Consider the following 12,628-nt stretch of genomic DNA (forward strand, 5'->3'; position numbering starts at 1 on the left):
TACTTCCGACCGCCTTGTTCAACTGAGTCATCCGGCTGTTTTCCAGCCTTGGTCCAGCTTCTCCTTCTCGGACAGACTCTGGGCAACGGGTGACTTTCGTCGTCCCAACACCTTCTCCACTCTGGTTCTTCAGGAGGCTTGCTTCCGTATCCTGTCAAGTGTCGAGAACTTCGAGAAGGCGCCCGATCCAGCCTCTCAGCAGTCGCGGAGATTGCCATCCTATCGCCTTCGGTACACTTCGTCTCGCCACCGACGCGTCCAGTTTGGCCGTCGTCGCTGCGTGGCTGCAGCTGGTCGACGAAGTAAACGGCGATCTGTTGGTTTCTTCTCCTAGACGCTGCCATCATCACAGGCTCGCTACGACACTTACGATCGGAAGCTCTTAGCCGTCTTCCGGGCTGTGCATCACTCCAGGCGAATCCGCAAGGGACATCCGTTCACAGTGGTGACGGATCATCGGTCGCTGATTCACGCAGCTCGCCAACCCGCGGATAAGGCCTCACCTCGACAGTAACGGCGACTCGCTTTTCTACTGCAATTTGACTTGTTCGTTTCAGTATGTATTCGGTGCAGTTAGCCTCGTCGCCGACGCCCTCGCATGGACTATGGAGGACGCTCCCGTCCCAGACCGGCCAGCGGCGACTTCAGCCTGCATCTCTGTCAGCCTACTTTCTGCTCTCGGTCGAGGACCGTCGCGGATGCACAAGCTCACGACAACGAGCTCTCCATCGCTCGCAGTATCCACCTCCCTCAAGCTCCAGCACCTCAACGGTGAGGGAATCCAGGTGACCTGCGACATACACGACATCTTCGCACCGCCGTACTTAAGGCCACCCACGGACGCCTAGACACCGGCGTACTTGGGTTTCTTTGACGACTTCACGGCTGTCGCATCTCCTAGATCGCAGCACCGGAGCGGTCGCTGCATACCTCGTCTCCAGTTCTTACGGCATCGCAGTAGCGGTCTTTGCAGCATCACAGTCTTCGCCTTCTCGGCCTCCGGCTGCATCCGGACACCTGCCCGTAGTGCCAGCAGCGCCTGCTGCGACAGGACTCGTAGTCGTCTCATCGCTACCCTCTACAGCCGTCGCCACGCAGTCACTCTACGTCACCTCCGACTTCGAACCGCCTAACCAGGGACTTCGACTTAGCTTCTCCGCAAGTCTAATTCCGTCCGCCTCCGGCGTCCGGTCCAGAGGGGGAGTGATTACGGCGTCCCGCACCTGCTCGGTGCTGACACACCATGGTTGACTATCCGTAGCTCCGATGTCTTGCACCAGGACGGTGCCGACATCTCGCGGCTGCCAGCGCCAAGTTCGGCAGACGTACCAAAAAACTACTAGAGGTTGCGCGTGTATTGCAGCGACACTTTCTGCCTCGGCTTTGTAACCAAACCGTGATGTGGAGGCGGCCGATTGGTCAGAACTCGCGGCGTAATTGCGCCTAGGAATCTGATTGGTCGGGCCTAGTAACGAACATCCCGGATCATCTCCTCGCTTCTCGGAGATCATCGATCCAACGGATTTTTGGACAGGAGTTCAATTTTACTCGCCAAGCTTATCAGTCGACTGCGCTTGCTCTCTCTTCCGTATTAATTTATCATTCTGTATCTCGTTGTGCGTGTGTGTATAAAATTTGTATTTTGTTGAATAAAATCTGTTCTGAGAGATCGCAAATAAAAAAGGTGAAATCCCTTGTTGTGTCCGGCTTTCTCATTGGTCGTTACGGTGGTCAGTAACTAGCCATTCGGCCCGCGGACATTGGATTTCCCACACTGGTGACCCCGACGTGATCTCCGGAACCAGTTCGACCACGTGTTTTTTCTCACTTCTCTTCGCTCGCTCGGTTTCGCCACTGGTCGGCCATCTTCTCTTGCCTGACTTGGCCCTGTTTAACGGCCATTTTTCAAGTCGTGGTCTTGTCTTCGACGGCCATCTTGATTCGTGGCATCGACTAACGGCCATTTTCAAGTCGTGGTCCTGTCTTCGGCAGCCATTTTGTTTTTTGTTCCTTTCGCACCACTCTCGTACGTACGCTCCTTGACTTTTTCCTACTTCGTGTGTGCTTTTCTTTCCGAGAAGATGCCGACCAGGCCATCCGAAGCTTCGCAGCACGCTACCGGCGGCCAGCCAGATGCGGTTGCGGCGAGAAGTCCGCCCACGCAAGACTTTGCTAGTCAACGGGCCCCAGTACCGGCTCCTGCACCGATCACGGCGCCGACCGTCGCACCAGCCTTCACCACCGTGGTTCCTGCTCACACCAACGCCATCAGCTCCGCTCCAGACGACGCCGGACATCAGTCCAACTACCCTTGGCCATGCTTTTCGCGTTGAAACCCGGAGACGTGGTTCTTGCTAATGGAATCATTTTTCTTCTGCCATGGTATTCGTTCTGATTCCGATCGGTATCATGCGACTGTAGCGAGGTTGGACATCGATACTTGGGAAGAGATAGAAGACGTGCTCTACCACCCTCCCCCCACCGGGAAGTATGAGCATCTTAAAGCGCAGATCCTCGCTCGCTTCGGCGATACTACGGTTCAGCGGCTTCAAAAGCTTTTCTCAGGGTTGACCATGGAGGACCGGACACCGTCGCAGCTTGTTCGACAGATGCGCTATCTCGCCGGCGACAGCGTCGGCGATGACGTCATCCGAATTCGATGGCTTGACCTCCTGCCTCCTCACCAGCGATCCCATTCGTACGATAATTTGAGGCCCTGTACGATCCAAAATTCGTGGTGTACGATCCAATTTGGAATTTCGAAGATTTGATGACCTTTTTTTTTAGTCAACAAATTTTGGAAAGGTGCAGCACCACCACCCTTTACCCCCCTACCACCACCAACACCACCACCCTTTCTCTCCCCCCTACCACCGCCACCAACTTAAAGAAAAAACACTTGGTTATTTTCTGCTACTGAGTTGGTATCGTTTGCAAGCATCACGCGAGAGCAACACTTTTTATAGTGCTCGATTGTGCGATGCGATGCTCTAGTTGGAACATTCAACATTGAGCATTATGCCGCATAATGCGCCTTAGGGCTATAATTGAAAAACGGGGATTGTTAAGATTGAAAATTTACTTGGTAGACCGGATATGGTTTTATGAAAAAGTGCGCGCGCATGAAAATGTGCGCACGCATGAAAACGTGCGCGCGCCTAGAAAACGTGTGCAGGCATGAAAACAACGTTTATAGAAGTATATGCACGTGTTTTTATTATAAATATTATATACAATTAAAAATATACAAAATATTACCTAATTTAATTATAAAAACTATATAAGAACCTTTAAAAAATCATTCAAAAGATACATTCTAAATTATGGAAAGAAAAAATATACATTCGTTAAAAAATAAACAAATTTATAAAGAAAATGTTCGTAAGAAGAGAGCAAGGATAATAATAAGAAATCTGCCATTTCAAGTAAGTGGTTTTATTGTATTATTAAACATATCAAATTTATTTTCTTAATTTTAAGTATTTGTTGTTATTGTGTAGTTCACAGAGGATAATTTAAAAGAATATTTTAATGAGTATGGTAAACTTGAAGAAGTAAAGATATTAGAGAAAAATGGAAAACCTGTTGGTTGTGGTTTTGTACAATTTGATCGTGTACAAAGTGCAGCGAAAGCAATACATCATGCAAACATGAAGATACTTCAAGGTAGATCTATCGTGGTTGATTGGGCAATACCAAAAAGTAAGTATAAAAAAGATAAAAATAACCCAGGAAATATAAAGGAAGATAATGTTGATGCTGAAATAAAGATGGAATGCGAAGAATATCAGAATGATGATTCTAAAAACGATTATATAAGTTTGTAAGTAATGAAGAAATTAACCCTTACAAATATATTACTTAAAAAATATATATTACCAATTATCAATTGAAATTTATAGATCGACTGAAAAAAATCAAGAGGATATACAAGATTTATTAGAAGAAGAAGAAGAAGAGGACGACAAAGAATTAATTAGGAGACAAAATTTCAAACGTGAGTCTAATGATGTTGAAGATGGTAAAACCATATTTTTTAAAAACGTACCATTCTCGACAACAAATAATGAACTCAAAAAATTTATGGAAGAAAGGTTCGGTCCAGTTTACTATGCTCTAATATGCATAGACCGTATGACTGAACATTCCAGAGGTACAGCGTTTGTAAAATTCAAGGTAATAGATTTATATTTATTCTAATTAATGAATCATTAATTAAAAAAAATCATAATAAATAAAATGAGATTAACGTTTCTCTTCAGAATATAGAAGATGCTGAAAAGTGTTTATCAGCAGGGACTGATAAACTACGTTTAAAACATAATGAAATTATTGAACCTTATAAAGCATTAAGTAGAACATGTATTATGAATAAAAATAATTTAAAGAATAAAAAAGAAAGAGACTCGAGGAATGTATATCTTGTAAAAGAAGGATGTAAAAGAAGGTAATTAACATAATTATTATATTACTCTATAAATATATCTTATTATTTAAATGTATTTTCACACACATTCAATGAATAAATACCTTGTGTATGCTTTGTGATCAGAATGTAAATTCAGAATGGCTAAACATAGTGAAATACTAGGAGCATATTCGAATGAAAATTCTTCTCTAATAGTTTTGTTATGTGCCTCATCTCTTGTCAATCTCTAATAATCTAATGTTTCACTATTTGGCGTAGATACTCCTCCTTGTGACATATTTATTTGTAAAGTGGTTTGATTTTTACAATCTTCACAAACACGTAGAGGTACAGAACTTGGATATCCAGAAACTTGCATACGACTTTGAGAACAAACTGCACAAACCACACGACCACATCTACGACAATGATGTCTTCTATTAAACATTGTTTGACAACAGCTACATTCTCTGGCCTGCAATCATTTTTTTATAAATAACATTGATATTAAAAATAAATCATTTTCTATATTATGCTGTTTCAAAACAAAACAAAAAAATACCTTGTCATTATGAATCCATTCTTCTTTTGTGGGTACTTTAGCAGGCATAATAAATTCATTAGTTTCATTATCCGAAATAGACTCCTGTATACTTCTTGATTTGTTATCGATAATGTCACGTTGTAAAGAAACTCTAAAGTCTAACGCTTTTTTACTGTAAAACCTTATAGTCTTATCAAATTCAGTTATTGATATAGCTGTATCTTGCAAATTTACAGAGACTACACTTAATATTTTTTGAAGAGTTTCAAATTTACAATTCATTAATAATTGTTCTAACATTAAAAGTGGATCCTTTATAAGATGAATGTACAATGATCTTTCTTTTTCTTTCAATTCTTTTAAAATATCTATACTGATCAAAGTTCTTTTATATTTAATGATTTCAGTTTTCTTGCAATATTGTAGGAAATAATTAACGAGGAAAGATAGTGCACTGGTAGATTCAACCTTTTGAAGTACGGCTTTACATAATTTCATTGCATAATTATGTGGTAACGATTGAATAAGCTGAAACAAAAATTGACCTTGTAAATAAGAACTTAATAATTCATATATATCGTAATTAATTTTGTTTACCTTTAAAGCTTGTTTAAAATCTTGTTTCTCATTTTTTAATAAAGCAATGAAGAAATCTTGCGCAACAGAGGATTGTGCTTCTAATGTAAAAGATTGACACTCCAACCATTCTAAACATAATTCAAATTTGTCAGCACTGATCAACGATTGTATTATATCAAACGGATCAATTTTATTGGTATAGTATGCCACATCGTACCACATATTATATTTTTCATTTCCACAATATGGTAACATTTTACGGAAAATAGTTATTCTGCGTAATATTTCATTCATTTGCAATTTACAATGTAAAAGTAATTTATTACTATCCGCATGATTAAGTGTATGAATTAAAATACATTCGCATACAGAGGCCTGCCATTTACTAATATTATTTAATATTATTTGGGCTAATGTATGTATGTCATTAATTTGATATAAATATTCTAATGTTTCTAATGGATTCATCGTATTTTCTTGTTCAGATGTTAAACAACTTAAAACTCTATCCTTAAAGTGATGTACTTCAAAAGTTTTTACAATATTATTATCTGATAGAGAATCTATAACATTCAAACAATTTTCCCATCTTTTATTATCCCAGGATTCTTTAAACCAATTCCATAGTTTATTTGTTAGTATTGTTTCGTGAATACCAGTATAAGTTTCATTTTCATTAAAGAAACATTTCAATTGGCTTACCCAAGATGAATTCAACAAATTTTCCAAACATGAGATACGTTGTAAATTATTATAACTTCTATCTAAAATAGATGGACGTTTGTTTTGCATTTTTTGTACTAAATAAGAAAGTATCCAACAATGACATTCCAAATATTGTAACAGATTATCTTTAATCAATAACTTTTCACTAGTAAATACTTCCTCGTCGTTATTAGTTTGACAAATTTGTATAGAAAGTTGATAATTGTTTTCATATTTTAATAATATTTCATAAGAGTAATGAGCTGATTTATATTCGATCATCACATCTTCATTTTTCAATTGGAAATAATTCTTTATAGAAAATATATTTTCTTTCCCATTACTAACATGTTCATTTTGTTTATCCAAATGCAACAAATTCTCATATTGTTCTACGAGATGTGGTAATATTATTTTTGTTTCTTCTTTTAATTTGTCAATATTATCAATGTGATAATTTTTTTATAAATAATAATCCAAATATTCCTTTGCTGCTTCGTTTAAGCTCTCACTTAATGTGCTCGATTCAAAAACCTATATAATAATATTATAAATTAAACATACATATATAAATTAATTGAACAGCATTAAAAGAAATAAAAAGAAAGAATTAAATACTTACGCATATTCGTGGTGTTTCGTTATATTCATTAGCCATGGCAAAAATAACTCTTGGATCGTGTATTAAATCTAAATCTTGCCATGCTGGCTCATTAAGTTCTGTTATTGGTGATAAGGATATTTCATTTAATAAAAGACCACTTAACAATTTGGAACGAAGAGTATAAAGTGTTACAAATCCTAAATCACCGATAATGTAACCAATGGACATCAAGGAAACCGTATGTTTTAAAATATTGAATGAAGAATTGTTTGCCCAAATAAGTAACATTGTATGTATGAACATAACATTCCAAGTATTTTAAAAAAATGTCAACGTTTCATCTCCAACAGATAATTCGCTAAGATCCAACATTGCAAGGCGTGATGTTTTCTTCAATATAGTTTGAATATTAACATGTTTTGAAAGATCATTCAAACATGAATAAGGTAAATTAGATTTAACTGAAGTTAAGGTGTGTAATGCTTGTAAAAGTTCCATCAGTATCTCTGAAATGCACTGATAAGGATTACTCGATACAGAATTCCTTGAACCCTGTTAAACATGCAATTGAAAAAAAAAAAACATTAATAAAGTTTATTAATAATAATCTTAGATATTTTCACATGTCATTCGTACTTACAGATGCATCCAAATTTCCATTTAGTATTATACATCCAGAATTAACATTATCTTTCTCAGATTTTTTATTATGATAATATGGAAATATCGGGAAAGTACTTATAAGAATGTTGTACACTAAATTAACTTTTAATTTTGCAGCAATTTGTTCAAGATTTTCGGGTTCAACATTTTTATTAAAAAGATGATAACTAAAATACCTGTGAAGAGGGATATGTAACAATTTCGTTGATGTTAACAATTCTGTATTATCTAAAATAAAAAAAAATAAAAGACAAACATTAATTAAATTGATATATTATGTATAGAGAAAATAATAATTATTATAAAAACGAAATAAGATAATTATTTATACCTGTATTATTAGGAGCGATTGATTTTAAATGTTGCAAATGGTATTGTAAATTTGCTAGAAAACTTTTACCATTATTACAACATGTTATTAATTTTTGTATTATTTTTAATTCATTAAATTTTTTGCTATTTTTAATATGTTCTTTGTCAATCATTTGTTTTTGTGATATTTTAAATTCATTATATCCGGTCATAATATTTATCCATAATTCATTCTTTTCTTTCCAATCTTTGACGGATAATGGAATTGTAACGTTACATAATAAATTATTCACAGGTATATCTTTCTTATTTTCATGTAATAATTGAAATATTTGTCTAAACAAATGACTGTGTTCAGTGTTATCCAATGATTTGCATAATGTAACATATTTCATAGCAACGTCACAAAAACTCTGAGATATTGGATAAGTTTTTCCCATAGTTAAGGCTAAATCTAAGACACTTAAAGTCAATATCTTGTTGTTATTAACTTTTGCTTTCAACATTCTCATATGTGCTTCTTGCGAAGCAATAAACGTTTCAAGTTGATTAGTATATCTGGAAGAATGCATAGCTTCTTGTGCAACTAATCTTATGGTCTGTAAAAATGATAATACTATTTGTAATAAGATCAAAATAAAATTTGAGAATTATACAAAAAAAAAATAGTTGAAATATTCATATTTTACCTCCAATGTAGTAGACTTGATATTTGTCTTGGAAATATTAGCTTTAATCGAAGGATTTATTGAATTTAATATTTCCTGTTTGAAATTTAACAGTGCTTGTGAAAATTGAATTTCGTTATCCAATGCTGTATTTTTCATATTGAACATCTGTTTAAACAATCAAGAAAATTTTAATGTTACATGTGATAATGTTAATTGATAATTTAATTAAATAAAGACATATGGAAAGAGCAGTTATTATTATAGGAATAATAAGTTGTTATATTTTAAATAACACAGCTTTTGATGATGTTAAGTATATTCAATTTGTAACAATATTATAATTAAATATTTCATTTAAAAAATATTATTTATATTTGTATTATATATTATATAGGTAAATTTAAAGAATGAAGAAATATTAGAAATAAATCCATATGATAATTATAATGATGATGATGAAAATGAAAATGAAATGATCAAAATTGCTGATATTTTAAATCCAGAAATATTAAAAAGAGATGAAGATAAATATAAACCTCTACATTCTTATGTAAAACAATATAATCAACGTGTTGCTAATAATAAAATACAAATACCTGATACTTTTCCTTTTTCTAAACTGGACAAAGCAGAAATAATAAATTTACTCCAAGAAGAGGAACCACATATAGCTGGATTTAAAAATCAATTAAATAAAGTATTAATATTTTTGTTTTTTAAATTATACTTTATAAGAGACGTGCTATAATAATACATAGAAAATTATTATACTATTTACTAGTATTATTCAGAAATTTCAACAAAACAGAACAACAAATTGTCACCAAGAAGAACAAATGTTTTCAATTTAATGAAACTAACACGTGATTCGACATCATCGTTTGGTAAGTAAATTTATAACAATTAAATGAAAATAATTATTTTCAGTATCTAAGACAAAGCCAATATATACAAGATAATATATTTATAGAATTATTTATCAATGTATAGAAAATAAAAAAGTCATCAGGCTTAAACATCAAGAAGAGAAATCACCTCAGTTATTTATAAGCGCAGAAGAAATTAACAAATATATAGATTTAAGTACAACTATGGGAGATACAACAGAGTTTACAGATAAAAGCGATTATGACTATGATGCACTTAAAATGGATTATGAACAACAATTGAAAAAACATAAATATATAAGCGACAAATTAGAGTATACCTATGCAAAAGACAAAATGACTAAGAAACCATTTGAAGGAGTTATTATTTCAAATGATACAAAATATTGTACTAACAAAGATATGAAATATTTTGGTATTAAAGCTATCAAATGTTTAATTTATAATTATAAAAATGTTAAAGACACGATGGAAGCAAAGGAAACATTATCAAAAATATGGTTGATTATTAAAGTATTGCTATGCATTTATGTGTTCATTGCGATTCCATGTTGGTGCCAAAGAGGAAATGATTTATTTTATATATGCCATATTTTTTGAAAGATTAAATAAATAATTAATATTTTATATTTGTTCTTTTTTTTATATATATAACAGGATGGTGTTGCTGTTGGTTCCGTTGTAAAATTTGCTTTCAAAGAGAAAGAATAATATTTGTTAAACAATATTATACACATAATCCACAAGGTATTTTAATACCAAAATATAATAAAAAGAAACCTATTAAATATGAACCATCAGAATTTGAACAAGACATATATGACAAGTTTGAAACTGCGATTAAAAATATATAATATTAATAGGAATATATACAAATTGAATAAAACCTAAGTAATAATGTTAGTTTAAATAAATCAATCAAAAACATATCTCTATAACTTCTTGGGCTTTAACATGATCATTTTTCCATAAAGATTGGATGACTAAACTTTCTTTAGACGATAACATCAAATTAATATGTAATGTCGATTGGTCTGCATCTTTTGTAATGAAATTATTTAAAATGGTTTTATTCTTTGATTGATTCCATTCATTAGTATTACCAACAATAATATCTGCTTCGGAGCAGATCTGCTATCCGTTTTTATTTTGTTATCTTCTGAATCGTTGCTATGATTTTGATAAAAAACAACATCGTTGAATCTCTCTTGTGGATACGTTATATTTTCCTTTAATAAGGTATTAGGATTCATTTCACAGGTGTAGCTTTCAGGTAAGCCTACGTTTTTAATAAAATAAGAATTCGTATGAAGATCCAATCTCCATTTTGCATCAGCCAACAATTTGACTAAATTAGATATTCTTTGAGTTAAGGGGACGTTCCACCTGAAGCACCCAAAAAAAAGGCTATTTTCGCGAATTTTTTCCAAGAAAACTATAAAAGATACCGATATAAAAGTTGTTGGGTTTGTTAAATTGAGTCTTAAACTACATAAATAAATTTTTGTTTTTTCATTTTAATTAATTTTTTATTGCAAAAACAGTAGTTTAAAAAAACACCTCAAAACTTTAGTGCTTTGGTAGCTCCATCAGAACTTGAGAATGACTTACCTGAAACATAAAAGTAAAATGGTTTTATATTCTGTATGACTTCAGTTACAAAGTGACGCTAATATATGAAATTTTATCAATAAATAAAAAAATGGTGGACAAATTACAAAAAAAACGTTAAAATGACCTTTTTTCGTTGTTTTTGACTAAAAATAAATAGTAAAAATTAAAATTAAGAAAAGATTTAGTGTCACTTTGTTACAGCTCATGTGTAGAATATGTGGATTAAATTTTATAAGAATCGGCTTACTGGTTCGTGAGATACGATGGAGCTAGTATTTCAAAACGTAGTTTCGAGAAAAACGCGTTTAAAGTTTTTTTTACTCAAAATCGTGAAAATTCTTACCTAAACTTAATCTGCGATGCCTGGACTGTACAAAATACCTTCTTCTTGTTCATATTCTTCAATTTCTTCCAGTCTTGCCTTCTTCCACTTTGATCTGGCATCTTTTGAGCACTCAGAGCTTCGACGGTTCGCAGATTCGATACGTCGGTCGTCGCGTCTTTTAGCAAAGTCGATCGCTCCTGGCCCAAGTTTCATGCCCATCGTTTCCATTATCTTCATCACTGTTCGAAATCCTTCGTTGAAGATACATGCCGAAACTTTGCACGCAATTTCAACAACTTTTTTGCCGTTAAACATGTGTTTAGGTGCCATGTGCCTTAGATTTGAGGTACTTTCACCAGTCGATGGAACACTTAGAATGCTTCAGCTTGGCATCAGTCGAAATTTTGTGGTAGTATCCTGCCCAAATCTCGTTACGCATATCCTATGAAGAATTCAAATTTCTTCTGACTGCTAAACCGTAGATCTCTGAGAGTTCTTTCATCAATTTGATTGTAAATTTTTAGTTTTTACTTCAGGAACTTTTTTCACAACAGTCGTTTTTCTCTTCACTACTGCTTTTGCTACGGTTCTTATTTTTTTTTTTTGCGGTTCGGCGTCTATCTTGTAAATTTTCTTCTTTTGTATGAGAGCTTTTCTTGCCTTATTAGCGCGCTTAAAAATACGTTTTGCCACATGCAAAGTACACTTCAACTTTTTAACAATGAAATCTTCACTTTATGGATGATAATAAAGCAGCATTTTAAAAGTCTTGGAGTCTCCGTAGCCGATATAAGAACCGTGCGCGCCGAACGCTCAGGAGAGCGGTCCGAGATAGTAACGTTCAGGCAGCAAAAAAATGTAGTTAGAGACATCGGATCTTTTTGAAATTTTAACACAATATTTCTAAATATATATACATTCGAAAAATGTAAAAAAAAAAATTCAATTTTTTAAAAATTGCAAGTTGGAACGTCCCCTTAATTCTTTTATTTCTTCCAACTACGTTGGATCATTTCTTACTTTCCTTATTTCGATCTCCATATGCGTAATACTATTTTTCAAGTAATATAATAATTCTCTAACAGAGTATTTATTAGAAATAAAATGATTATTATTATTGTGTTTGTTTGATCTGTGAGTAAACGTTGGCTTTTCGTTTGGCACAGCATTCAAATCTTGCAATTTATTTTCATTATTACAAAAATCGCCGTAACTTAAGAAAAGGAAAGAAAATATATTTTCCATTGTCTCCAATCTTAATGTAAATGGATATAAGGTGTTTAAATATGAGTCCATGTCGAAGAAACATTTGGTAA

The 12,628-nt window shown here is 33.9% G+C and overlaps 2 protein-coding genes and 1 pseudogene across 3 annotated transcripts; 2 read left to right on the forward strand and 1 right to left on the reverse strand.

Moving 5' to 3' along the window:
- Positions 1-3,283: 3,283 nt before the first annotated feature.
- Positions 3,284-4,941, forward strand: LOC107066150 (RNA-binding protein 28-like). The gene is made up of 5 exons (XM_089174604.1): positions 3,284-3,425; positions 3,501-3,823; positions 3,903-4,176; positions 4,263-4,447; positions 4,688-4,941. Exons 1-5 carry the CDS (start codon positions 3,324-3,326, stop codon positions 4,701-4,703), a joined length of 900 nt encoding a protein of 299 aa, XP_089030730.1. The 5' UTR covers positions 3,284-3,323; the 3' UTR covers positions 4,704-4,941.
- Positions 4,453-12,310, reverse strand: LOC149031823 (uncharacterized; annotated as a pseudogene). The gene is made up of 9 exons (XR_016177302.1): positions 11,331-12,310; positions 10,477-10,759; positions 8,505-8,651; positions 7,835-8,414; positions 7,481-7,731; positions 6,859-7,392; positions 5,550-6,770; positions 4,971-5,480; positions 4,453-4,883 (listed from the first exon to the last, which is right to left on the reverse strand). The product of XR_016177302.1 is annotated as an uncharacterized LOC149031823 (transcript).
- LOC149031824 (uncharacterized) lies at positions 9,085-10,488 on the forward strand. The gene is made up of 2 exons (XM_089174605.1): positions 9,085-9,370; positions 9,477-10,488. The coding sequence occupies exons 1-2, from the start codon at positions 9,337-9,339 to the stop codon at positions 9,971-9,973; spliced, it is 531 nt and encodes a 176-aa protein (XP_089030731.1). The 5' UTR covers positions 9,085-9,336; the 3' UTR covers positions 9,974-10,488.
- Positions 12,311-12,628: the final 318 nt, after the last annotated feature.

The sequence above is a fragment of the Polistes dominula genome, unplaced genomic scaffold (assembly GCF_049000335.1).
Source record: "Polistes dominula isolate Pdom_NZ unplaced genomic scaffold, Pdom_raw_medaka contig_16, whole genome shotgun sequence".
In the NCBI taxonomy this organism is placed as follows: domain Eukaryota; kingdom Metazoa; phylum Arthropoda; class Insecta; order Hymenoptera; family Vespidae; genus Polistes; species Polistes dominula.

What these genes read in the sequence shown, in the direction of transcription:
- LOC107066150 (XM_089174604.1), top strand. Translation starts at nt 3,324, where the DNA reads ATGGAAAGAAAAAATATACATTCGTTAAAAAATAAACAAATTTATAAA. An exon ending in TAAGAAATCTGCCATTTCAA is followed by an intron (nt 3,426 to 3,500) that starts GTAAGTGGTTTT and finishes GTTATTGTGTAG; the next exon opens with TTCACAGAGGATAATTTAAA. An exon ending in AAAAACGATTATATAAGTTT is followed by an intron (nt 3,824 to 3,902) that starts GTAAGTAATGAA and finishes TGAAATTTATAG; the next exon opens with ATCGACTGAAAAAAATCAAG.
- LOC149031824 (XM_089174605.1), top strand. Translation starts at nt 9,337, where the DNA reads ATGAAACTAACACGTGATTCGACATCATCGTTTG. An exon ending in TGATTCGACATCATCGTTTG is followed by an intron (nt 9,371 to 9,476) that starts GTAAGTAAATTT and finishes ATCAATGTATAG; the next exon opens with AAAATAAAAAAGTCATCAGG.